This window comes from Orcinus orca, chromosome 13, assembly GCF_937001465.1.
Source record: "Orcinus orca chromosome 13, mOrcOrc1.1, whole genome shotgun sequence".
In the NCBI taxonomy this organism is placed as follows: Eukaryota; Metazoa; Chordata; class Mammalia; order Artiodactyla; family Delphinidae; genus Orcinus; species Orcinus orca.
In genome coordinates this window covers 403,877-430,858 of record NC_064571.1, presented here as the reverse complement: position 1 = coordinate 430,858, position 26,982 = coordinate 403,877, and the positions used below count along the sequence as shown (strand labels likewise).

General features: G+C 43.3%; 1 protein-coding gene and 1 long non-coding RNA gene across 7 annotated transcripts in view; one reads left to right on the top strand and one right to left on the bottom strand.

The window, feature by feature from the left end:
* The window catches only part of LOC117195798 (uncharacterized), a 44,529-nt gene extending 28,379 nt beyond the window's left edge, over positions 1 to 16,150 (top strand). For 2 of the 5 annotated variants that reach the window (XR_004475608.2, XR_004475605.2), the window contains exon 4: positions 3,351 to 4,806. This is a non-coding gene — a long non-coding RNA (uncharacterized LOC117195798). Of the gene's footprint in view, positions 1 to 3,350; positions 4,807 to 13,169 lie in introns of those variants that run through there. The other 3 variants (XR_007470754.1, XR_007470755.1, XR_007470753.1) reach the window with 3 other exon arrangements.
* The window catches only part of SEPTIN10 (septin 10), a 53,333-nt gene that overhangs the window by 15,740 nt on the left and 10,611 nt on the right, over positions 1 to 26,982 (bottom strand). For both annotated transcript variants that reach the window (XM_012535946.3, XM_049695727.1), the window contains exons 2-6: positions 16,974 to 17,042; positions 12,794 to 12,914; positions 12,182 to 12,377; positions 4,994 to 5,180; positions 1,053 to 1,214 (exon numbers count right to left, since the gene is read on the bottom strand). In XM_012535946.3, the coding sequence (XP_012391400.2) occupies positions 1,053 to 1,214; positions 4,994 to 5,180; positions 12,182 to 12,377; positions 12,794 to 12,914; positions 16,974 to 17,042 (735 nt within the window). The remainder of the gene's footprint in view (positions 1 to 1,052; positions 1,215 to 4,993; positions 5,181 to 12,181; positions 12,378 to 12,793; positions 12,915 to 16,973; positions 17,043 to 26,982) is intronic.

Genomic DNA, 26,982 nt, shown 5'->3' with positions numbered 1-26,982 from the left:
AAGATACGATAGCTGGATTTAATAGCAGTGAGTAGACCGTCCTGTCTGAAGCTGAGGATTAATGTAGGGGAAAAGTCTAATGTAAACAGTATCATGTTTAATATTTTAATAATTGACAATATTTAGTCTCTTAATTGTACCCCTCTGAAAACTTATTCCAGGTGGGCACAAAAAACAAATTAGATATAAAGACAATTTAACACACAGAAATTAATATCACTTCCCTTTACATTAGTCAGCTTTCTATATATTTAAGTATCTTAACATGAACAAAGTATGAAAAAATCAGAAAAAAGGGGAGAAATGGAACAAACAGGTACTGAATGTCACTGTGTCAGGCAGTGAACAAAGCTGTATCCTCACAACAACCCTTAAGACAGGTATTATTAACCCAATTTCATAGATAAGTTAACAGTCTCAGGGAGGTTAATAATTCCCACAAGAACACATGGTAAAGTCTGACTCCAAAACCCATGATCCGTCAAAATATAACCAAGTATTTAAGAAATCTGGTAGCCTCAAGTAACACAAAGAACTTAGTCATCCTCAGTCACATTAAGTTATGTATAATTAAAATATACTAAATATATTCTGTATTAAAATATTAAAAAAAGTATGTGAATATTTCATATGTACCTGTGACCCTGTAAGGGAGAATGAGCTTCAGTACCAGATTAGAAAGCTCTCCTTAAAGATTTTAGGATCCTAAAGCATTCTGAGGGAGGCCGTAATGTCTTCTCATGTTCTTAAAGACAGGACAGAAAGGAATCTTTCTAAGGCAATTAAATATGGTTCCACAAAAGATGAAGCCCGGTCTCACAGATGTATCACTTCATTTAGGTGAAAGTAGGGAGGAAAGAAAAATGCTCAAAAATATATTCTCATTATACTTTTCCAACTCTAGAAAATAAAACATTTCCCTATACTGGACTCTTTCAAAATTCACCTTGTTTTGGAAGACAGAAGTGAAAATACATTAGTAGCCGCGTTACTTACTTATAAATCACTTTTTTCATATGTAAAACAGAAATAATATTCAGTTAAGAGCTTACATTCATTGAAGCATTGACTTTAGCAATAGTTTCATCATCTGTTGGGAACTGGTATATCTGAACACCATTGCTGACCAATTCACTCATGAGCTTGATCTTAAACTTCTGTAATTCAGTTTTAGAAATTGCATCTGCTTTGGCAATCACTGGTATAATGTTCACCTATTAAGAATAAAGAGAAACAAAATCTCATGATTGAGGATTTATTTTTTAATCCTGAAGCTTTTGCATTCAAAACCACTCAGTCCCTGACAAATTTCCTTGACCTAGATCAGAGGACAGGCAAACTACAGTCCACTCACTCCCTGTTTACATAAATAAAGAGTTACTGGAACACAGCTAGGCCCATTCATTACACATTACATATTTCCTATGGCCACTTTCTTTCTATAATAGCAGAAGTGAGTAGTTGTATCAGAGGCCCATGACCTGCGAAGCCTGAAGTACTTACTACCTGGCCCTTCACAGGAAAAGCTTGCCAACTCCTGACGTAGAATCATTGGCTTCATTTTTACCAGATAATCGTATACAACCACTCCTACAAATGCTGGCCTTACAATAACTGCTTTTAAAAAGCAGAGCTCTGGCACTTCCCTGGTGACAACAGTGGTTAAGAATCCGCCTGCCAATGCAGAGGACACGGGTTCAAGCCCTGGTCCGGGAAGATCCCACATGCCGCGGAGCAACTAAGCCCGTGCGCCACAACTACTGAGCCTGCGCTATAGAGCCCTCAAGCCACAATTACTGAGCCCACGTGCCACAACTACTGGAGAACTCGGGCCTAGAGCCCGTGCCCCACAAAAAGAGAAGCCACCGCAATGAGAAGCCCGCGCACCGCAACGAAGAGTAGCCCCCGCTCACCGCAACTAGAGAAAGCCCATGCGCAGCAACGAAGACCCAACGCAGCCATCCACCCATCCATCCATCCATCCATACATACATACATACATAAATAAATAAAGCACAGCTCTTATAAAGTTCATCTTTCATCTGAATTCAGGTTTAGAAATCTCACATTTTCTTCTCTCAGTCTCTGACAATTCCATCATACACAAAATAAATAAAATGTAAGCCGTGAGCTGAAATCCACTGCATAATTATTAAGAATTTTTTATTTCTTAATACTCTAAGCACTAATTAATCAGGGTGACTGATCTCAGCAGACCTACGGAACAGGCCAAGGGCCTCCTTCTGCCTCTCATTTAAGCAGGTCCCTTTTCCCAGTGACTTCATCTGACCTGCACCCCATTGTCAGACTCTTACCCAGATGTTGAAAGGAGGAGATTTTACGAATACCAACTAAAAACGTTCACGACTCAAAGGAATAACTTTCTCAGCATTGTTTTTTTTTAAATAATTTTATTTTATTTTTGGCTGCGTTGGGTCTTCATTGTTGCACGCTGACTTTCTCTAGTTGCGCTGAGCGGGGGCTGCTCTTCCTTGCAGTGCACGGGCTTCTCATTGCGGTGGCTTCTCTTGTTGCAGAGCACAGGCTCTAGGTGCATGGGCTTCAGTAGTTGTGGCACATGGGCTCAGCAGCTGTGGCTCGCGGGGCTCTAGAACGCAGGCTCCGTAGTTGTGGCGTACGGGCTTCGTTGCTCCGTGGCATGTGGGATCTTCCCATATCAGGGATCTAACCCGTGTCCCCTGCACTGGCAGGTGGATTCTTAACCACTGTGCCACCAGGGAAGTCCCCCTTTCTCAGCATTATTTAAAAGTCCTATCACTGGCCTGAGAGGAAGAGATGTGGGGTCCTGAAGACCAACTGACCTGCGACGCTAGTTCCGTATGATTAACGTCCCCACCGAAGAGTGATATCTCCACAAATTCAGGGGTTTATAGGTCTTTTGGGTTATTAGTTCGTTTTTAGTGAAAGACTTCAGGCTAAGTAGTCATGTGTGCCCAGAGAGTGAGCTATCAATGTAATTTTCAGAATGCAAGTGAAAACTAAATATCATAATTCCTTTTCTATTCTTAAATGTATTTTTCTTCTCCAATTTCACACTGATTTACTGTGTACATTTGGATTTATTGGTCTTAAATACGTTCCAAAGGAGGTAAAGATTTTTCCAACTATCCATGAAATAAACTTTTCAGCAATTGTGGGTAAACAGCTTTGAAGATAAGTTAGTCAAAGTATATAAAAATTTGATGCCAAATTCTTGATTTTGGTATCATATAATATTGATACATAGATATTCAATAAATTATGCCAAGTTAGTAACTTCTAATTGATTCCACTATTAATAGCAGAAGCAGGCCAGTGTACATACATGACGTTAAGCTTTTTGATTGTAGCATATGCGCCTGAAACTGACCTTTGCTGAGGCATCTATTTCAAAGACATCCATTCGAATAAACCCACGGCAGCTGCGGACATAGCTACTGGCTACCATCAGGTAAGGAACCGGGCAGCCCTGCCTGGAGGACCCCCTTTCAGAAACCCTAGATGGCCGAGCCTGGAGCAACCTGCCTCTCCCTTGCCAGCCCCAATTTGCACGCTAGTGCTTTAAAGTCACCACCAAAGGGGGAACCTGTGAAACCCCAGATGCCTCACCCTCAGACCCTGATAGAGGCTGAGCCCAGGTTCACGACCCCTCCCTCCCTCCCCCCCACTCCCACCCCACCGTGTGGCCTTGAGTGTGCTGTGTGCCCTCAGGACCCGTAGGGACAACCCTTGCTCCTCGGAGTCCCCTGAGGCTTGTTGCTGATGTGCATCCTGGGACCCTAAGAACCAAGAGGGCTGGCCCAGCCACGACAGTGGCCCTGGCGGAGGGGGACGTGGCACCACCCGCACAGCAGGTAACTCTCCACGTGGAGGGAGCCGTGGAGCCCTGTAGTAAGAACAAGACACACTGTCGATTTAGTCCACCCTCACACCTGCCTTCGAGGTAGATACTCTCCTGGTTCTGGTTTGAGAGGCAGGGAGACGGACGCTCGGAGGGGAGAAACCTGCCAGGAACAAGGGGCGATTAGGTGGCAGAGCGAGTACTGCAGGCACCTCTGCCGCCACCAGACAAGCGCAGCCTGAGACAGAGCTGTGCGCTCTTGCGTTTATGTCCCTTGAATAAGATGGGTTTCCTGTATCAGACTCAACTATGAAAACAACCGGCTAAATGGTCAGAACATCCGATCAGGTGAACAGACTCTCACATCAGCTTCCTCCAGGCCCGTCACAGCCTGGGGACTGTGGCACTGGTCAGAAGCCAGCCCGTCTCTGCACCGACGCTGCACCCGCTGGCCCGCGTGCCTTCCACACCGACTTCCATACAGAAAGCAGCAGTGGCCAGATGCCCTTGCTTTCCCAGTCCTAGCTCACGAAATGCTCAGCCAGGTAACGGAGCTGCATCCCTCACACCATCAGAGGTCACAGGAGAACCCTGGAGACTTTTTTAGTATAAGACAGTAGTCTTTAACTGTCTTTTAAAGAAATAAAAAAACTCTGAAGTGACTTAATTTGTAGATACTATATTTTACAGCTCCCTGAACTTATACATAGCTCATTGGCTCAGAAATTCAAAAATAGGTTTTCTGGATACGGTTGAAATAAAAATGTAATTTACTGTAATATGTGGTGAGACTTTAGACCTTGATCTTCATCAGTGAGCTGCTTCTCACTTAACATGTCATACAGTAAAGTTAGTGTCAAATAAATTCTATAGTTAGGTGAAAATGAATACCCATATTCTGGCATGCAATTTAATCACTAAAAAAGGACTAAAATTTTATGTTAATGCTTTTTCTTTGCATCTCATCTCCCAAACTGAATTTCTCTGGAAAATATCCTAAAATTGAAAATTATCAAATGTTTTTAAAATGCACAGAATAAGAGTTATGACATATGTATATATCATAAAGATACTTTAATAGTTCCCAAGTGAATGAACTTGGAACTATTAAAATGAACTGAAGCACGATGGTTGGTCCTTTTCCAAACCCACCTTGCTGTCCAGGCTTTTCATGGTCAAGAGATCCAGTGTCTTCAGAGAGTGGCCTGTCGGGGAGATGAAGTAGAGGCACACGTGGATGCGAGAGTCGTGGTAGTTAAAGAGGGAGCGTTTGATTTTCAGCTCTTCTTGGAGATAGGCCTCAAACTGAGCGTCGATGTAGTCAACAATTGGTTGGTAGCTGAAAAAACAATTATTTAAATATTTAATACAATATCTTCATGATACCTTAATAAGGTATATGCATAAATCTAAAGTTTGAGATCTGTATTTTCACCAGTGAACAGTTGCTATCTATGCTAAACACATAACTTAAGTAATAAAACAATGTGCAAACGTGCAGGTACAAAGGCAGTACTTTGAAACCATCAGAACAACCTGTGCTTTAAACCATTTTATAGAAACAACACTGAACGTACATTAATTCCCTCTCACACTCATTCACACACTGGAGCCCTTCTGGCACGGCTTCCCACACTTGCCAGGCTGCATCTAATTGCAACCAAACTGGACATGGCATGTTATTCTGCTGAGAGAAGGCACGAGTATCAACAACTTAAAAGATACTTAAGTCAAATTCCATGACTCCCTGCTGCTGAAATCGGATCGTGAGGCGTGGAAAGCATTAACGTAGTAAGGAGGAAGTGCACACCCACGTAGAAGCGCCTAACTGGTGACGCAGGCATGACCTTACTTACTTACAAGCAAGGGAAAGCCCGTCGCAGCCGACACGTGAGTCCTTGCCTGGACCCTCCTCCCACCTGGTGCGTCTGCCCCCACAGCTGTTCCAGGCTGTTCACCCTTCAGGGTGCAGCTCACAGCACGATGCACTGCAGACAATAGTTTGTGAACGGTCCACTTCATTTTGGTACGCTAAATCACCGCCTGTGAACCTCAACTTTCTATGCGTAACTATTCTCATCAGGCAAATCTGGGCTTCCAAGTGAAAAAAGCAGCAAACGGATCCTCTATCAAATTCTCTGGACACCTTTACACTTATCCCTGTAGCCCCTAAACAGAGCAGTCAGTAACTGTGCAGCTGCAGTACTAATAAATGTGCATTCAGCGGAACGCCTGGCCCTGCCAGTCCTCGAGGATCATCACCTCCTTCTTTCAAACTCATAGAACCCCTGTTGTCCCCAGGCACACGGGCACGCAGCTGGGGACAGAGACGGGACCGTACGCTTCTGTGCTCTCCACACAACAACACAACAGCACACCTTCACCACATCAGATGTACTATCGGGGACACCATCCTTGGGAAACTGGTCTAAATGTGACCCAACGTGATGCCATCCCCAAAATAATAAAACAGTAAAAATTAATCTGTAAGTACATATTTAACATAAAATTTCCAAAGAAGCTTCTATTAATGACTTAAAATAGATCAATTATAAATAGCCATAAACACTCCTCTATCTGAATGCTTTGCATAATGCCTGTCATAAATGAAAACCATAAACATTTTTTGTTAAATAAATAATAATAACATTAGAAATTCTTCCACAGTATTTTCCTCTAGGCTTCCGTTTCCAGTACCTTGCAGGTTCAGTCTTCAATGAAATGAAAAACACTGGCTTAAAATACAAAAACTACCTCCTTTTTCAAAGTACTCATAAAGGGTAAGGAAGTAACCACCTCAAAACTGAAGAGAGTAGAAACAGGGAGGTGAGCAGAGGACCAGAGCGGGCTTGGTAAATGGGCCAAATCCAGCCACGTTCCTTTGTTATTCACAGTCTGAGGCTGCTTTTTCGCTACAAGCAGGGTAGTTTGGACAGAGGCCGTAGGTTCTGCAAAGCTTGAGATATTTACTTCTCTGGCCTTTACAGAAAAGGTGTACCAGCCCCTGCACTAAAAGCATCAGTGCTAGTTTCATCCTGAGGCCAGTTTGTCAATGTGGTTCTTCGGCTTTGCTCCCGAAGGATCTGCGGGACAAGAAGGAAGAAAGCGAAGTCCAGGTCCACACAGGAGACTGCCTCCCCACACTGGGCTGAGGTCCTCAGATCTACACCTCGGTGCGGGAGTGAGCTAGAAGTAAACCCGCAGTTCCTCCCCCCGCCCCAAGGATGTGAGGGAAGGTTGCCCTGGCGCTAAATGAAGTTGGGAAAATAAACGGAGAGGGAGAACCAGCCTCAAGAACTTGTGGGTCAGCCCTCGCAGGAATCCACGGCCCGGGTTCACACATGGCCTCTGATTCTGAGAACCTCAAGCCACGAAACTAGGATCCTGAGTATTAACACCCAGAGGGACCTAATGTAAGCAAATCCAAATCTGTTCTGAGTATCTCCGCAAATAACTTTTCAAAGATCATGAGAACTCCAATAAAAAAACAACCAAGCATATAGGGGAGAAAAGGCACAATGAATAAGAACCAAAGGAAAAAACAAACATCAGTACAATAACTGCAAAATTGCAATGTACTGGAATTATAAGATATAGTTACAAAATAGAGACAAAAGAAATAGAAATAAAGGTGAACTTGAATATACGTGCTGGGAATAGTAAAGTAACAAAAAGTGATCCTACAGATATGAATATGAACCACACAGAATGTACAGATTTGAAAACTATAATAACCAGAATGAAAAACTCATGGATTAGTTTAAAAGCATATTGGACACAGCTAAAGAGAGAATCAGTACACTGGAGGATAAATCCAAACTAATTATCCAGAAAACAATAGAGAGAACAAAAAAAAGATAAAACTATGGAAGAGAGATTAATAAACACAGAAGACATAACGAGAAGGTCTAACATACATTTTAACACCGTTTCAGAAGGGGCAGAAACAGCATCTGAAGAGATGATGTCTCAGATTGTTTAAAAGAACTGATGATACTGTTCAGACTCAAGAAGTCAAACAAATCACAATCAGGATAAATTATAAATAAATAAAACCTAGATATATCACGGTAAAACTGGAGAACAACAAAAACAAAGATCTTAAAAGCACTGGAGGAAAATAAGGAGGATACTCTTAAGGGGAAGACAGACTCACAGCTGCCTTCTCAGCAGTAAAAACAGAAGCCAGGAGACAGTGGAATGGTATCTTCAGTGGGAGGAAAGAAAATAAATGCCCACCCAGAATTGTATACCCAACTAAAATTTCAAGTATGAGAGTAAAACAGAAAATTTTGTTTAAGAGGGTAGTAAATACTGGCTATATAAAATGATAATAATACTGTCTTGTGTGGTTAGGAAGAAGAGAGAGAAAACATGACAGGGTAAGTTGGAGGGGTGGGGGGGCGGTTAACAGTTTAACTGTTCAAAATTCCATTTTATTGTCTATTTGTATCATCGAGGACAAGTACAAATATTAGTTAACCTCAAATCCTGATTAGGTTAGAGATTATGTTTGTAATTTCTAGGGTAACAGCTACAAGAATAGAAATCAAGCAAGAAAGGAAAAAGAAACGTGAAACTCGCGACAAACAGAAAACTCAAAATAAGATGGTAAATTTAAACCTAAAATATCAGTAAATATATTACCTGTGAATGGACTAAGCACACAATTAAAAATAAATATTGTCACAGTGGATTTTAAAAAGGAAAACCATATGCTTGATCAGAAGCACACCTAAAGTACAAGAGTACCCAAAGGCTGGAGTGAAGGAAAAGAAGAGCACGCCTCCACAAGGAAGTGACCTCTGACAATACAGAAGCCTCACAAGAGGAAGAGGTCGCTACCTAGTGATAAAAGCGTCTATTCTTCAGGATAAAATAAAAGAAAAAGTTAATTGAAATGGGAAATATCAATACTACATATCAAAATGTGTGGGATGCAGCCACACTTAGAGGGTAAGTATGGGTAAAGCCATACTTAGAGGGTAATTTATAATCTTAAATACATAAGGCTGAGAATCAGTGAGAAATCAGAGAAAATTAGATCAAAATCCAAGGAAAAGTAATTACAGATATAAGAGCAGAAATTAATAAAATAGGAAAAACAGTAAGTATAAAATTGATAGGATCGACAAAGCCAAAATTTGAAAAGACCAAGTAAACTTACCACACTTTGTCAAGGCTGACCAAGGAGAAAAGAAACAAGCACAAATAACCAGTACCAGGAAAGGAGGTGTAGATGTCATTACAGATGATGAAGACAATGAAAATATATTAGAAGAATATTATCAACATCTTTAAGTAAATATATTTGGGAATTTGGATGAAACAGACTCCTGGAAAATTGTAACTTTTCAAAACTGTCTCAAAAAGCAACTCCAAATTGTCCTATAATCATTAAAGAAAATTAATAACTCAAAATCTTCTCAGAAAACTCCAGGCCCAGATGGTTTTACTGGCAAGTTCCACCAATCATTCCAGGGAAGAATAACTCTAATCTTACACACATTTTCCCAAAAAACAGAGTGAAAAACTCCCCAAACTCATTTTAGAAGGCTAACATAACATTTATTTAAAAAAAAAAAAAAGTATAAGATACTGGTTGAAAACCTCACTTATAGACATAACATGCAAAAATACTAAAAGGAAAAAAAAAATCAGATACAGCACAATATAAAAAGAATACCAAATGGTATCCAAGACTGCCAGGTTAATTTACCAATAAAAAGTCAGTTACTGTAATTCATCTTATTAAAGATTAAAGGAGAAAAATTACAATCTTTTCCACAGAATCCAAAAAATACCTGATAATAATATGTATTCATGATTTTAAAAAAACAACTCTTACTAATAATATAAAGTAACTTCCTTATTCTAACTGAAAAAAAGAAAGCAGCACAATTCAGGGCAAAAAGGAAGCTTTCCCTTTGGAGTCAGGGCAAGGCAAAGATGCCCACTATCTCCACTGACTCTAGTGGAGTACTGCCAGTCCCAGTGCAGTCAGGTATTAAAATGCTAGAAAGGAAATAAAGACAACTGTCTTCAGCCATGCTGGAGGAGCAGCAACTGGATCCACACCCCGCCCCCGCCCCCACCCCCGCCCGGACAAAATATATGGAAAGGGGGTTTCAGACACAGGACAACAGGCAGTAAAAATGCTGATCACTGGGAGATGAATGAGGCGAGTCTACAGCCTCCCAGCAGCCCCACTGCCTGCAGACAAGTTTCTGGGGCCCAGCACAAAAGAGGGCACAAAGCCTGGCAGACCCACTGAGGACGGAGGAGAGACAGGCGCTCAGGGAGGCCAAAGTACCGAGACTTCACCCGAGGGCGCCGGGGAGAAGCCACAGCACCCGCCCCAGGAGAAGGCACTGCCCTGGGGGAGCCCCTGGGGAAGAAGTGGGCTGTAGGGCACGTGAGGGGCCTCAAGGCTGTGGACATTTCCTATAACTGTCGTGGTGGTGGGTAGGAACTACACGTTTGTCAAAAGTAACTAAATTGTACACTTAAGCAAACAATGCATTGTATTATTCTATGTAAATTATACAGCAGTAGGGCTTCCTTGGTGGTGCAATGGTTAAGAATCCGCCTGCCAACGCAGGGGACACGGGTTCAATCCCTGATCTGGGAAGATCCCACATGCTGCGGAGCAACTAAGCCCGTGCGCCACAACTACTGAGCCTGCGCTCTGGAGCCCGTGAGCCACAACTACTGAGCCTGCACTCTAGAGCCCGTGCTCCGCAGCAAGAGAAGCTACTGCAATGAGAAGCCCGCGCACCGCAACGAAGAGTGGCCCGCGCTCGCTGCAACTAGAGAAAGCCCATGCGCAGCAATGAAGACCCAATGCAGCCAAAAATAAAAAACAAATAAATTTAAAAAAAATTATACAGCAATAAAACTTATTTAAAAAGAAGAAACAAAAGAATTAGAAAGGAGGAATATGCCATTATTTGCAGATTATACTATTACATACATAGAAAACCTAAACAAATTTAGAGACGAGTTATTGGAATTAATCAGAGAATTCACAGAAGTGGCTATATGCAAGATCAATTATATTTCTATACACCAAATAGAAAATGAAATATTTGTAAGAGATGCCATTTACAAGATCATCAAAACTACCAAATATCTAAGAATAAATGTAAGTGATTTCTACACAGAAAAGGCCTTTGCCTCCTCCACCGACCTGCTTCCTCCAGAAAGCCCACAAAACTGTTTCCTGAAATCTAAAGCAGAACACACAAGTGTTCTGAACAGGCTAACACATAAAGACAGTCAATGATGCAACATATTTTCCCTCTAAAGCAAACTTTTAGGACCTAGGAAACTACTTCTAATAATGAAAATATATAACTTTCAAAAAGGAGAAAGAACAAAAAGTCATTGCTTTGCCCCAGTCTATTTCCTCCTTTTATAGTTTAAATTTCATATAGAATCTATAATCAATCTTTATAATACCATAGGAGGGGCTTCCCTGCTGGTCCAATGGTAAAGTCCGCCTGCCAATGCAGGGGAGGTGGGTTCGATCCCTGGTTGGGAACTAAGATCCCACAGGCCGCAGAGCAACTAAGCCTGCGCACCACACTACTGAGCCCGTGCTCCACAACTACTGAGCCCGTGCACCTCAACGAGAGAACCCACGTGCTGCAAACTACAGAGCTCACGTGCTCTGGAGCCCACGCACCACAACTAGAGAGAGAAACCTCGCACGCCACAACGAAGAGCCTGCGTACCTCAACTAAGACCCATCACAGCACCCCCACCCCAAAATAATAAAAATAAATACATAAATAAATAAATTTAAAGAAAAAGAATAATTATAATACCGTAGAAATAATGACAAAAATAGTGACCTAATATAAAATACAAATAAAAATTTCATTATCAAACCTTTCCTGCGATGCTTAATAATGTACCTGGCTAATTTAGTTAGAATTTCACAAAACAATTCATGCACCATGGATTTGGTGATTATATATTTGCCATATATGCCTTGTTGTTGTTTTTTTTTCTCAACAAGACAAGTCTTGCCTGAAAATTAGTTAAAATCACTTAATATACACCAAATTGTCATATCAGGAAATAACTAAAACTATTTTTGCTGAAACACACACTTAAAAAATGTGATTCAAATTACTCTAAAGAAATTAGACAACTGGATAGAAAAATGTCAATTTGTTAACAATAATAAAATATTGCTTAATTATTTAAAAAATTTAAGTCTGGGAGGAAAGGCATGGGTTTCCACAGTTGAAAATCAAATCACAGCACATAGGGCAAGAAGGCAGATATCCTGAAATAAGAAAAACCTATTTATTACAAGAGGAAAGCGTGTACCTCTCTTCTTTGTTTATTTGGTCACCAAATCCCACTGTATTCACGATGGTCAATTTCAATCGAACGTTACTTTCCTGGAGTTCATATGTCTGTGCTTTAAGTCTAACATGTGGGTAAAAATGTGAGGATTCATGGTCTTCAAAATTCGTATTAAATAGTGTGTCAATCAGCGTTGATTTTCCAATTCCAGTCTCCCCTGAAAGAAATGCAGGTACATCTTCACAGGTGCACAGGATGGATGAAGAAAAACAGAACAGTAAACTCTTACAGTGGTTTCACGGATCCCAAATATTTCAGATACTTCAAAGGCTGGATTGTCCCTGAAATAAATACATGCTAAGGCTGGTCCACTGAGTCACCAGCAGAGCATAAAAATGAATCACATGTGCTAAGTTACTCAGAACTCTGAAGAAAGCACTGAAATGTTTAAAGAACAAACAAAAAGTTTAAAGCAGTAGAGCTAAGAAAACCAAAACTGATAGAATTTAAATAACTGGAAAAAAATCTGTAATCATGATCTTAAGTTGCTAATGTGGGCACCATGCTGCTCATGACAAGAAGGAAGTGAGCACAGGAACAGGAAGGAGGAATCTAGGGGGGCTTGGCACTTACCCACGCAGAGAATATTAAAGCAGAAGCCTTGCTGAATTGATCTGTTGACCAGCTGATCAGGCAGACTCTCAAAACCAACATGGCCAGACATGGCTAAAGAACGAGGATTTTCTTTTTTTTGCTGAAAGGAAACAAAAACAACGGCAACAGTTTTTTAAAGTCTTACTAAAACAGGATATAGGCACATTAGAGATAAACATAATTTATCAGAAAAAAATTAAAGACTTTTTGATCATTATACCTCCCCCAAGATACAACTGGTTAAGTTTGTGAGAAACCTGTGTCCAGACCCTCAAAACACATATTTCTTATTATCTTCCTATGATGAGAGTCCAGCACTACTTATGACATAAAAATATTTGATTTTCCAAAACAGGAAAATACTGTTGGATGAAGAAAGCTTTACAAGCAACCAGGGGTGGGAAGGCGTATTACAGACAAGTAAAACGTAAGACGCGCACCAAAAGACGACAGAACAGCACCAGTAAAGCGCCAAAGAAGAAGTGACAGCCCGGAGTTCTGTATCCAATGCAAACACCCCTCACAGGTGAAGGCAAATGAAGACAGCTACATTTGCTAAATGTACAAATGACATTTACGAAATGGCACGGCCAGAAATGCTACACGACAAGAAATGCTAAAAGTTCTCCAAGAGAAAGGAAAATGACAACAGACAGAAACTCAGATCTACAAAAAGGATGAAGACTGTCAGAAAGGTAAAAATATGGGTAAACGTAAGAGAATTTTTTGCTTGTTTTAATTTCTTGAAAATATAGATTGACTGCTTAAAGCAATAACAACAGTGTTTTACAGGATTTATGATACTTGGAGAAGCAGGATGCATGACTGTGACAGCACAAAAGATGGGAAGGGGAATGGAGTTACACTGTCGTAAGGTTTCTACACTATACAGGAAGTGCTGCAACACTGAAGGCAGTGAGTGATAAGTTAAAGCCCACGTCAATTACTGTTTAAAAAAATAAAAGACCAAAGAGGGTTAGCTAGTAAGCAATCATAAAAATACTCCATTAATCCAGAAGGAGGCAGGAAAAGAAAAAAAAATGAAAGAACAAATGGGACAAATGGAAAACACATGGCCACAAATGTATGGACACCAAGGGGGGATGTGGTGGTGGGATGAACTGGGAGGTTGGGATTGACATGTATACACTAGTATGTATTAAATGGAAACTAATAAGAACCTGCTGTATAAAAAAATAAAATAAAATTCAAAAAAAAAACGTAAAAAAAAAGAACACACATGGCCAGTTGGTAGACTTAAACCAGCTGCGTCTATAATTAAGCAGAAGTGGTCTAAGCCAGCTGTCCAACAGGACCTTCCATGACAAGGCTGAGCTGCCAACTGGAGCCACCAGCCACGTGCCGTCACTGAGCACCTGCACGTGACGCATGCAACCGAGGAAGGAACTTTCTAATTTTATTTCATTTTAACTAATTTAAATTTAAATAGCCACGTGTGGCTAGTGGCCACCATACTAGACAGTGTAGGTCTAAACTTTTCAATTAAAAGGAAATTGTCAGACTGGATAAAAGAGCAAGACCCAAATATACGCTGTCGATACAGTAACCAACTGCTGATGGTAAAATTCATATGGGAAGGCATAAGACTTAGAACAGCTAGAATGACTGTACAAAAGAACAAGCTGAAGGACTTACAGTACCTAATCTGAGGCTACAATCACCAAGGAGTGTGGTATTGTGACAATCTATTATTTATCTATTTGTCTACTTAATCAAAATTAAAAACTTAGAGTTATCAAGGAATATGCAAGTCACAGACTGGGAGAAAATAGTATATATATGACAAAGCACTTGTATTCAGAATACATAAAGAATTTTGTAAGATTCAATAACAAGACAACCCACTTAAAAAAAAATGGGTAAAACACTTGAACAGACACTTCACAAAAAAGATAACAAAACAGCCAATGAGCACATGAAAGAGTGCGCAACATTATTAACAGGTATCAGGAAAATGTGAAGCACAACTACAATAAGATACCCCTGAACAGCCACTAAAATGGCAAAAATTTAAAAGGCTGATAACATCAAGCGTTGGAGATGATGAACAAAGATGGGAACTCTGATAAGTTCGCTGCTGCACATGCAAAATGGCACAGCCGCTCTGGAAGGCGGGCATTGGTTTCTTATAAAGTTAAGTACACATAACCACACAGCCAAAAGACCCCGCTTGCCAGCACCCAAGATAGAGCACCCATCCACACAAGGACTGACGCACAGATGGTCGTAGCAGCTTTCCTCCAAACAGTCAGAGGTGGCAAGAAACAAGCAAAGGCCCAACAACTGGCAAATGGATAAACAAGTTGTAGTGAATCCACACGATGCAATCCTGAACGACTGACACATTCCACACGTGGAGAAATCTCGAATGCTAGGTATCTAAACAGTGATTTATTCACTGTGATTTCAGTTTCAGAAAGAAAAAATCTTTTCATATATTCTCATATATATATGAACATGGATGAAGATGTCTCAAAGGGTAGTGACAGACTGTTGGGAGTGGACCTGGAGGTGTAGGTGAGAAAGACGAGCTTGTCACTGTATATGGTGAGAGAGTTCCCACGAGGACCCCAAGACTGCTGGCACCGGTGTACCCACACCTTCTGGTTATTCAAACGCTAATCTAGGTGCTGCGGTGAAGGGGTTTGACAGATGTCATTACGGTCCCAAATCAGTTAACCTTAGAAAGGGAGATTATCCAGGGTGGACCCTTAAAAGGGACAGAGGACTTCCGAGTGGAAGGGATTTGAAGCATGAAGGGGCCTTGCCTTTCCAGTTCCCCTTGCTGTATGGGTCGCAAGGACCTAAGAATGATCTCCAGAAGCTGGCAGCAACCGACCAGCAAAGAACGGAACTCTGCCGACAACCTGGAAGGGTCGGGGGTGGGGTGGGGTGCGGTCCCAGCTGGGAACCAGCAGCCGACCTCCTGCACGTGAGGCCTGGGTGGAGAAGCCAGGGGAGCCAGCCTGGCGCTCCCGACCCGCAGGCTGGGCGCTAATCAACAGCTGCTGTTTTAAGCAGCTCAGTCCGTGCCATTTGTTACGGAGCAACAGAAAACTAGTCCACAAACGAGTTGTGCCCTTCGAGTCCCTTTTACCAGGTAAGCCTGTTATCTCTGTGATTTAAAAAGAAGAGAGACTGAAGAAACACACTATGCTTCCCAGCTGGCCGTGAGAGCGTTCAAGAGGATTAGAACAGTATTTGTTAGAGTTTCTATTGGAAGCACAAAAGTTGAACTAAATGGCCTATAGAATCCCTCCTGGTTCTAAAGCATGTGATTTTAATGTCATGGAAATAAAAGAATCTTTTCAAAAATGTGGGAGTGGTCAGCATCATTTAATGAAGAAGAGGGGCTGGAGAGAATGAGGACTGAGCAGTGAGCACTCAGTGCATCAGTCACTAAACAATTGCAGTAGTTTCAGCAAAGCGACGTGCTAGAAGACAGATTAAGAGTAATTCAAAGTCTGCGAGGTGCTAAAATAAAGATGGAACAGACTACAACTACCAATGAGAGAACAGAGATAAAATGATGGCAGCTCGGTGGCCAGATGACCAAGTGTCAGAACTGGGGGGACCTCAGCACGTGTGGGGAGGCAGAGGCTGCTGGAGCATGGAGCTAAAGGAAAGGGACCTCGTGACCCGTGCTCACAGTTACTGTTTTCTCTTTTAAAACACTGACAACTCACCTCGTTCACCAAATTAAATTTACTCCCTCTTTCTAAATATAACTTTTAATACAAATTACCCAAACACATCCCTCCTGTGCAGGCACTCAGAAAGCCCTCAGAAGCACTAAGGTCTGACCTCGCACTCAGGAAGGCTCTGACAGGGCCGTCCCGTGGCGTCCCACCCTGTCATCATCAAGGTCTGTGAGGACGCCAGCTACAGCAGTGTCAGGCTCCCCCTGCCTGCCGTGGCAGAGCTGGAACCTGCATCTGCTTAACGTCAGGCAGGGTAGAGACGCTGTGGACAGTCGACAGTGATGCAGTTCGTCACTGATTTTTAACTTGGATCAACATAACAGTTAATTCATATTCAAGGTAAGTAGAACAAAAGTCTTTCAGGTCTCTCAGTAGTTATTCTGAAACCACAGAGGCATCCAGAGTACAAGGTGGGTCTACTTAAAAGATATACTCACTTTCTCTTCATTGTCAAATACTTGTGTGGACATATGCGCTGTTTTTGTTGCCATGTGAGACTGAAAGAGCTGAAAAAGAAAACACAGATATTACTCCAAAAAACCCTATATCTAAGTAATGTACTTACATTAAAAAGGAATTCCAATATTGTCATTATCACCAAGCTTTGACTTGTAATCTACACAAGTGACTCATGTTTAAAACTGTGGTTTTCTTGCTGGAAGGATATCTGCACAGGTAAGTAATATGTGATAGTCAACACATGATACACATTATTGCACTTACACCCACACACACAAAAATGTAAAAATTATCATGTATAGAACCCCTACCACATGCCCATCACCATGCCAGCTCACGGAGTACGTGCTCTTTTTTTTTTTTTTTTTGCGTTACGCGGGCGTCTCACTGTTGTGGCCTCTCCCGTTGCAGAGCACAGGCTCCGGACGCGTAGGCCCAGCGGCCATGGCTCACGGGCCCAGCCGCTCCGCGGCATGTGGGATCTTCCCGGACCGGGGCACGAACCCGTGTCCCCCGCATTGGCAGGCAGACTCTCAACCACTGTGCCACCAGGGAAGCCCGGAGTATGTGCTCTTATTTGATCCTCAGGACAGATCTGAGCTACACACATTACCACTCCACAGCCTGCACAAGAAAATTAGGATTCTGAAAGGTTAAGTAACTCACCCTAAACCGTACAAGCCAGTAAGCTGTAGGCACAGGTCTACTCTGACTGCAAAGCTGGTGTTTGTTCTACTGTACCAAGTGTAGACCAAGTACTCAGTCACCTGTATGCAGGGAGTGGGGAAGACAGTACCAGAGAAGCTGTGGGAATTTAATTTCCAAGCAACCGCCTCAAGGGCACTGCCGCCCTACTCTGGAGGGCAGTGCGAGGCAAGGAGGAAACGTGGCCTTTTTAAAAAGTAACAGGAACATGGATGTAGTAAGAAAAAACGCAAACGGTGCCAATGAGAACACAGAGCAGAATAAGTACGTTCCCTTCCTCCCCTGATTCCCTGCAACCTCAGCAGTGCTCTCCCCAGAGGCCACCTCCTGGGGGTAGAGGATGCGTGTGGTGGGAACGTGCAGTCTCTTTGGCTCACAGACATGGCACATAACCCATGCTCTGCAGCGGGTGTTTCCTTTCCACTTAATCTATGGTGGGGGGACTTCCCTGGTGGCGCAGTGGTTAAGAATCCAGCCAGCCAATGCAGGGGACACGGGTTCAAGCCCTGGTCCAGGAAGATCCCACATGTCGCAGAGCAGCTAAGCCCACGAGCCACAACTACTGAAGCCCGCGCGCCTAGAGCCCGTGCTCCGCAACAAGAAAAGCCACTGCGATGAGAAGCCCGTGCACCACAACTACTGAGCCTGCGCTCTATAGCCTGCGAGCCACAACTACTGAGCCCACGGGCCTAGAGCTCGTGCTCCGCAACAAGAGAAGCCACCACAAAGAGAAGCCTGCGTCCCACAACTAGAGAAAGCCTGCGCACAGCAATGAAGACCCAATGCAGCCAAAAATAAATAAATCTGTGACTCTGTTTAATAAATAAATAAATAAATAATGAACACTCCCTCTTAAAAAAAAAAACCTCTCTGGTGCAGACTGTTTCCGCAGAATGTGAGCTGCCTCACTCCATCTACAGGACAGCGCTCTGTTCTGTAAACTACACAACATGCAGATGCACTGTCTTTAAATACAGTGAACTACACTGCAGTGAACAGCTTTGCCCACACGTGGGACGGGGGACTGGACCCTGTAGCAAGGGAGGGGCGTGTCTGGCGCCTCGAACCGCCCCTCCCCCCCACCCTGGGCTGTGAAGGTAACACCAACAGACACACGGGGCACGTCAGGACTGCGTTCTACACAACGTTAACGACCCCCTTCCTCTGGTACTTTCTGGGTAATGTAAGCTTTTGAAGACTGACCCTGGGACTTAACAGGACACGTAGCAAGTCCAAACTCTGAGCAGCCAACTAACTGAGCGCACTGTGGTGACAGGTGGCTCTGGCCAGTGGGAAGAGGCCCCGTATAAGAGCACAGCCAAGGCTCGGGATGAACACACAAGCACTGGCTGTGTTTTTACCATTTAAAAAGTGAAAAGCACGTAATGATACGAAGCCCACCAGAACTGGCCTAGTGTGGTTTTAACTGTACACACAGCTCCCTGACTCCCCCCAGCCCGTCACAGTGTGTCACACGAGCCAGAGAGCACAACCCCACTCTGAGCCAGCACAGAAGAGTGAGAGCAGAGGGAAAAGAGAGCAGTGGTCACGGCTACGCACAAAAAGAAGAAAGACAGTGACACTGCGCTGGGCCAAGAGACGGCCAAGCATCAGGCAAGGCGGCATAAGGTGGGAAGACCCCTGAGCCCCGGAAGGGAGGCCGGATTTCTTATCTGGATAAAGTGAACCGTGAGGGAAAGTTTGCTGGAAACACAACGCTCATCATCTCTGGCGAAGTTACGAAGAGGCGAGAAGCCGAGCAGGGGCAGACGAGTTGTGGGCTGAGGCCTGGAGTGTCCGCCTGGGCTGGGACCTGCTGTCGGGACCCAGGCGCCCCCGAAGCTCCGGCTCAGGGCCCCGCGCAGGCCCAGAGGGAAAGCGAACAGAGCCTTCACGCGGCCATGCGCTGCCGTTGGGATGGGAGCGGGTGCCGCCACGTCTAACTGAACTTCATCAACTACAGAACTCTAATGAAAATTAATCTTTATAAAACTATACTAAGAAAGTAGTTTTGGGGTTTTAACATAATGGAGAGCATATCGAAATTTTTGTGAAATGCTGCTTAGGAAGCAGTTTCATTGATGTGTAAAATTTGCTTAGAAAAAATGAGATAGGGTTTGTACTCCTTTATGATTAAACTTTAAACTTTGACTAATAAAACCAAGGTTACATTTCTGTCATTTATGTAAGTTCATATCAAATATCCACTTTTGTTTATTCATTTCCTATGTTTCTGAACACCAGCCAAAAAGCTTACTTAAAATCTCTGTGGATAAATATTTTGATCGGGAAGTAAAAATGAGTCACATAAAAGTATTATAAATAGTTATTTTTAGTATTTTCCACTGGTACTACCTGACTAGTCAAATTTCCAAAACACATTTTAGAATGAAAACAGTTTTTAATAAATTAACAAGACATTATTGAAGGTAAAATAACAAAGGGACAAGAGTTGATCCAGTCCCTCTAGTGGCAAACACTAAATTAAAAAAAAATCTGGAAGTGGAATTCCAGTCTGCTCCACTACTGACTAGCTTCTTAGTAAATCCTATGCTGGGAACTGGGTCTCAGGAGGAAAAGACACGGCCCTTGATCTTAAGAACTTATCTCAGAGAAAACACAAGCTCATAATAGGCAATCAAATCTCATTCCAAGGCACCAGGGAAACTAACAAAATCACCATCTACATTTTTGATGAGAGTCAGTAGCTTTTATTTTAAATATAAGCATACGTCATACATACACAAACACACATGTATTTAAATCTCTACACCTACATCCCAGAAAGAAAAACTTTATACAGTACTTTTAACTCCTGGCAAAGTCTAACAAATTTTTTTAAAGTTGTAGTATATAACGAATCACAGAAAAAATGGCAGAACATTTTGGGGAAGATCAGGTTCTCCACCTTCTTCAAAATATCAGTTTGAGGCAATGCAACAGAGGCTGCACACAATCTGTCCTGGGGTCCCTTGGAGACAGGTGGTAGGTGACCTTTTTCCTGCCGGTCAGTTATGGGGAAAATTCGGTGATTCTTTCACAACAGGACCCTAGATTTCCTGACGACTCTTCTGACTCTCCTGGAAACAGTCCTGTAATGCCTCATCACTTCTCTAGGTACAACAATGAGCTTTGGAGGAACAGAATTATGACTTGGGTTACAATAGCTTCATTTTAACTTCACTTTCCCACAGTTTTTATCTTTGTAAAGCTAATCCAAGAAATAGAACCACAGTTTTCAAATTATCCTCTGGTACTGCTTGGAGTTCTTTAGGCCAAAAAATAAAAATAAAAAAATAAGACAGAATGAAGAGCAGAGAGGTCAAAATAGTTATCTGGGCCTATTTTATGGGTTTCAAGAGATCCGCGTTCTTTGGCTTAAAACAATACTTTGAAAGATTCCACAGATGCATTATTTAAAATCATTTTATTAAATCTTCAGCTTAAGTAAACTTTAAAAGTAAAGTTAATATACTCATCTAAAATTTTCCTAAAAACAAGTAGTAAAATTACCTTATTCAAATTATACAGAAGTTGATTTTGGAAGTGGATACTAATTACAACCAGGGAAAAAAAGAAACAATCCAACTGAATCAATAAGACTGGGCACTGTCACGAGAAGCAACATGCTGGCCTCCTGTCCCTCCAAGACAGTCTTGGTCGAGGGCAGCTTAGGGTAGGCCAAGTTCCATCAAAATATCACTTCAATTTTACCACCATCTCCAATAAACATAAAAGTTAAAGGGTAACTACAGAGTCTCATATGCAGCCTCAAAAGATCATCAAGATGGGAAAATTCTTGAGAGTAATTCATATGAAAAAGAGTTAGGGATTTTAAGCTCAGAAGAAACCCTTACAGTAATGTGTATGTAGCTGCTTTAGATACAAATGCAATCTTATTTTGAAATTACTTTCCCCCACTTAATTAGAAAAGGAGTATTTTATGTTTATTACAGGAAAAAAAACACCCTTTCTAATTGTGTCACTTTAATAACACTACCATGAACACTCCTCTGTGGCAGCCAAATGGTGTGCCCCACAGATATCCCTCCAACAAGAACTGCCCTCTGGCTACACAGGATGCAATGAGCTGATGGCCTCCAGCAGCTGGGCCTGCAGGACTGGACCCACACCACGCCTTCCCAGGCAGCCCTAGCCGAGGCCTGAGCGCAGTGCGGTGTCAGGACCTGGGCTCTTCTGCCCCACGCAGGCTGCCCTGGCAGACACTGGGCTGGCCCAGACTCTGCTGGATCCGCATGGCCTCTGAGGGTCTCTCTGTGGATTCTGTTTCCTCCCCTTTCTCCTCTAGGGCGTTACCCTCCCCCGTCCCATGCCCCCCTCCACCGCTCCCCAGTCAATCTCTAACACTCCTGGCTCTTCCTTGAGGACCCCACACACACCTGTATAACCATCGATCACTGTGTACATCTATCTGATAAGTTTTCTCACAAGAAATCCCTAGACTGTAATTACTGGTCAGAGGTATAAACATATTGCCAAACTTACATTTCCAAAATCAGTATAAAAATAAAGTATCATTTCATTATATAGTCATCAATACAGGTGTTAACAATTTTTTAAGTGTCAATCTGTTAGGCAAAAACTGAAATCTTAATTTGATTTCTGGTATTCTGAACATTTTTTTTTCAGGTTACTGGCCTAAAAAGTACATAGTATATTTTCATTCATCACCAGTTCGCGTTTTCCCATTTGCCTATTAGGGTATTCCTTTTTTGTTTCTTATTAATGAGAGCTGTTGGATGTAACTCCATGCTTGTCATGTGTATTACAAATGTCTTTTCTGGATTTGTCACTGATCTTCTTGGTTTCCATAGAGCTCAATCGAGCAATCTTTTCTATTATGGGTTCTTCCTTAAATGTAAGGCTTAGAAAATCTTTCCACACTCCAAGTTTTTTAAAAACATGAATCTAAATTTTTTCCGAGTTCTCTCATGGCTTCATGTCTTATACAGAAGCTTTTAAGCCTTCTAAACATTACTTTCTAGTTCTGTGTGAGGTACTTTTCCCCAGTGTTGTTGGCCTGTTGCAGCATCAGGGGACAGCAAAGCATATTCAAACATCTATAGTCTGTCTCATGGAGATGAATCTCCCAAGGGAAAAAGCAGGACCCACGAATGAACTAGAGAGGCTGACCTGACACGACAAAGGGAAACTTCTGAAGGTCTCTAAAAAAAAGGTGTCTAACAAGATGGGCTGGGCTGCGCAGGAAGGATTCAGCTACTGACCCGGGCAAACTGTGGCGCCAGTTCCTGCTCTGATCTTCTAAGTTCGCTTTCAACTCAGAATGTATGACCTGTGAGCAAGCAATGAGGAAAAGTATGTGATGTGATGGAGAATGAAGGATGAGTCATGGGAAACTGCAAGTACAGACAAAGTGGATTAAGGAAAGACAGAACACAACCACACCTAGTTGATACGGAAAGGCTTATTTAAATGAAAAGTAGATGGTTTGCATTCCAGGGAGAGGTAGTATGTCCCAGGCAGGCTAGGTGACAAGCCAATGAAAGTTGAGAAGTCAATTACTTAGGACAGGGGAAGGCAGAAAAACTCGTTTAAAGGACTTAAAATTGACAAGGAACATTTGGGGAAGAAAAGAATACTCAGAAATAAGTGAGAAATCTATCAATATACATTGCTTTTCGTTTATTCCACAAATATACACAGTATTTACTAAAAGACCTACATTTTCAGGACCCCAGGCATTGAGGCTCAAAGGTGAATAAGTCATATCTTTGCGGTTTGAATTTCAGCACAGGTAGGAGACATGCATACAACTATGGACAGGGCACAGGAGTGGCTTGTGGTGAAATGACGCCTGCACTGTTAGAGATGGCACTGCCAAGAAAAGCCTTGAGCTGAGCCTTGAGGGAGAAATAGGAATTTTCCTAGCGAAGGAGAAAAGGACGTAAAGGAGTCAATGTGTGCAAAAGCATGAGCGCACCCCTGGCGTGGCTGGAAGCTGCAGTAAGTGCAGTGTAACCTAAGGCGGCTTCAGTTTAAGTGCGAGGAGGACAGCAGAAGGCAGCAGGGTGGGACATTCCCTCAGCCTCCCAGTGAGGCCAGGAGCACCTCCATGCCTTTCAGACAAAGGTAAACTGATAGGCCGCAGTGCTTAGCAGGAAAGAAAATTTGAGTTTAAGGTTCCTACGACCCCGGATCCCTCAAGGAGCTTCCACCTAATCACCGGCATCTTTAGTCAAGTGTAAAATAAATCTAGGGTAATTTTTACAGGGTTATTAAAAACAAATACAGTGGTAGTTCCCATTTGCCTTAAAGTGTCCCCTGATTCCATAAGACTTGTACTCTTCCACATAGATAAGAGCACTAAAAATCCAGCCCAACTCACTAGGCCAGTCAGGTTTACTTTTCACACAGAACATAGTTAATACTACACTAGTTAATACTATATTACTAGTAACAGTTTAGAAGTTATTATCCCATTTTTGTAAGTCAGAAAAAGATAAATCTTCAAAAGGAAGGATGAAGTTGCATATACTGAGTCTATACTGAAATACTGGCTACTGGGAATATTTTTACAAAGATTAGAAGCAATAATTATGAAAATTATGAAAATTAAGAGAAATTATATGTGATATTAACTGGCAAGAAAAGAATATAAGATTTTGTTGACACCATGGTTACAAGTAAAAATTATACATATGAGCAAGCATGTATAGAGTCTGATTCTAAAGGGAAGAGAATAAATATTTCCTTTTCTTCTTGATATCCATTAATATTATCATTTGGGCTTCCCTGGTGGCGCAGTGGTTGAGAGTCCGCCTGCCGATGCAGGGGACACGGGTTCGTGCCCTGGTCCGGGAAGATCCCGCATGCCGCGGAGCAGCTGGGCCCGTGAGCCATGGCCGCTGAGCCTGCGCGTCCCGAGGCTGTGCTCCGCAATGGGAGAAGCCACAGCAGCGAGAGGCCCGCGTACCGCAAAAAAATATATATATATTATTACTTATGTGAATTTAACAACGACTAATGTAGAAAAAAGAATATGTCTTCCTCAAATATCTATAAAAATGCATTTATTTAACAGATATGAATTGAGTGCCTCCTATATTCCAGGAACTGTCCGAGGCCCTGGGGCTGAATAACTTAATAAAATAGAAGAAAACACATTAAGTCATTATGGAGCTTCCATTCCAGTTAGGGGAAGAAAGGGAAAAATCAAAGTAAAACACATGCTCTGATGTGATAACAGAGAATAATAAGTGCAGCACAGAACAATAAGGCAGCAGAGGGGGATGGGGGTAGGAAATGAGGCGGAGGCATGGCTCAGGGGCACCGCTCTGAGCAGGGTGGTTACAGGGGAGACAGCAGCTCAGCGAAGGCCGGAAGGAGCACAGGGAGCAGAGCGGTGAAGGGGCACCTGGAGGAAGAGCATTCCTGGCAGAGGGAATGGACCCCTGCAAAGATGTGGCAGCTGTGTGCGCTCCTGGGTTCCTGGAACAGCAAGCAGGCGAAGCAGCAGAGGGAGAGAGAGGCAGAGTGGTGCCGGACCTCACAGGGTTCCCACGGCGTACTGAAGAACTTGGCTTTGAAGGGCTTTTAGCATAAAGGGACGTGAGTTATCTTTGTAGTAAAAGATTCATTACAGCTACTGTGTTGAGAGGACACTGAAGGATGGCAAGGCAGAAGCAAGGAGACAAGGTGCACGGCTACTGCGTTAACCCATGGCAGTCTCTTAGCGGTGGAAGAGGTGAGATGTGGGCACATTCTGGATCCACCTCGACAGCAGAGCCAACGGAACTTGCTGAAGGCTCAGTGTAGAATGTGGAGCGATGTGGAGAACGGTTCCAAAGTTCTGGGCTTGAACACCGGGGAGGAGGGAGCTTCCCTTCCTGGAACTGGGAAGACCGCAGAAGGAGGGGTTAGGGAAGGCGGCTCTCCTTGAACTGGAGATGCCTGCTGGACGCTCAAGTGAAGGTCCTGAGTAGGCAGCAGGATGCTCAAGTGGACAGAGCAGAGATACCCGGACTGCAGGTAACAACTGTGACATCATCTATACACGGCAAGTCCTCAGCGCTGTGGGACGAGGTGAGTCACCCTGGGAGTGAAGGTGCTTAGAAAAGAGAGGGCTCCCAGAACTGAGCCCTGGGGGGACTCTGACATTTCAAGTTTGGGGCACTGGGAGTAATCAGTCCAACTGACTGAGAAGGAACAGTCAAAGAGGGTGAAAGAAATCCGGACAAGTATGGAGTCCTGGAAGAAAGCTTTGGAAGAGAACGAGTACCACCCCCACTCCTTGACCGACCGCGTGCGGCTGCTTTCAGGACACAATGTACACAGAGACCACATGGCTCGCAAAGCCAAAAATGTTTACTATTTGACCCATTAAAGAAAATGTTTGGCAACCCTTGACCTAGAAGGATGAGCCGGTGAATGAATGAGGAACATGCAGTACAGTCTGTCGGCAGCATCAAGGCCTCTTGAGCCGAGTGGTCACGACATGAAGGAAGACAACTCAGCACGATGCTCCCCCATCGCATTCAGCTGTGAGGACGCAGGAGCAGAGTCCGGCACCGCTTGACTGCAGGCGGTGTGGGTTTGCCGGGGGAGAACGATGAAGCGAGAGAGGCGGCTGAGACGTGCCACGAAGGGACAAGAGGGCATGGAGGATGTGAGGGGAAGGGAAAGGTGGCGGGATCAGAGAACCGTGGGACCGGGAACAGCTGGTGGAGTGAACAGGAAGAGGGGAGGTGTGGTCAGACTGAGATCTCAGGGGTGCCCTTATGGATGATGACAAGGTCAAGGTGCTCCCCACTAGAAGGCGAGGCTAAAGTAGGGTGGAGAGCAGGACACTGAAGGAGAGGAGGCGGGAGGCTGAAATGGGCTGCGATCACACAGGTCACTCGCTGGAGATCCATCAGGCCCTGCGGCAGGAGGCATTTCAGAGATGGCTGAACAGAGGCGGTGAGCATACAGTATGCCAGGCCCGTAAGAGTCAAAGCCCGGAACTTTCCAGGATGAGAGCGAATAATGGGGAGTGGCGACCACCTCCCCTCGGGGCTCTGTGCTGCCAGGTGTCTGTGAACCACAGGAAGCTTCCACACACAGCCCCCCGCTGCCGGTCCCCTCCTCCCTACGTCCCCCACAGAGGCTCCTCCTCTCCAGTCAAGGAGCTTCCGTCTGAGGAAGGCAAAGATTTCCTAGCTACAGTACCCAAAGCATGATCCACAAGAGAAGAATGATAAACTGAACCTAATAAACTAAAAAACTTCTGCTCTTCAAAACACACTGTTAAGAGAATGAAAA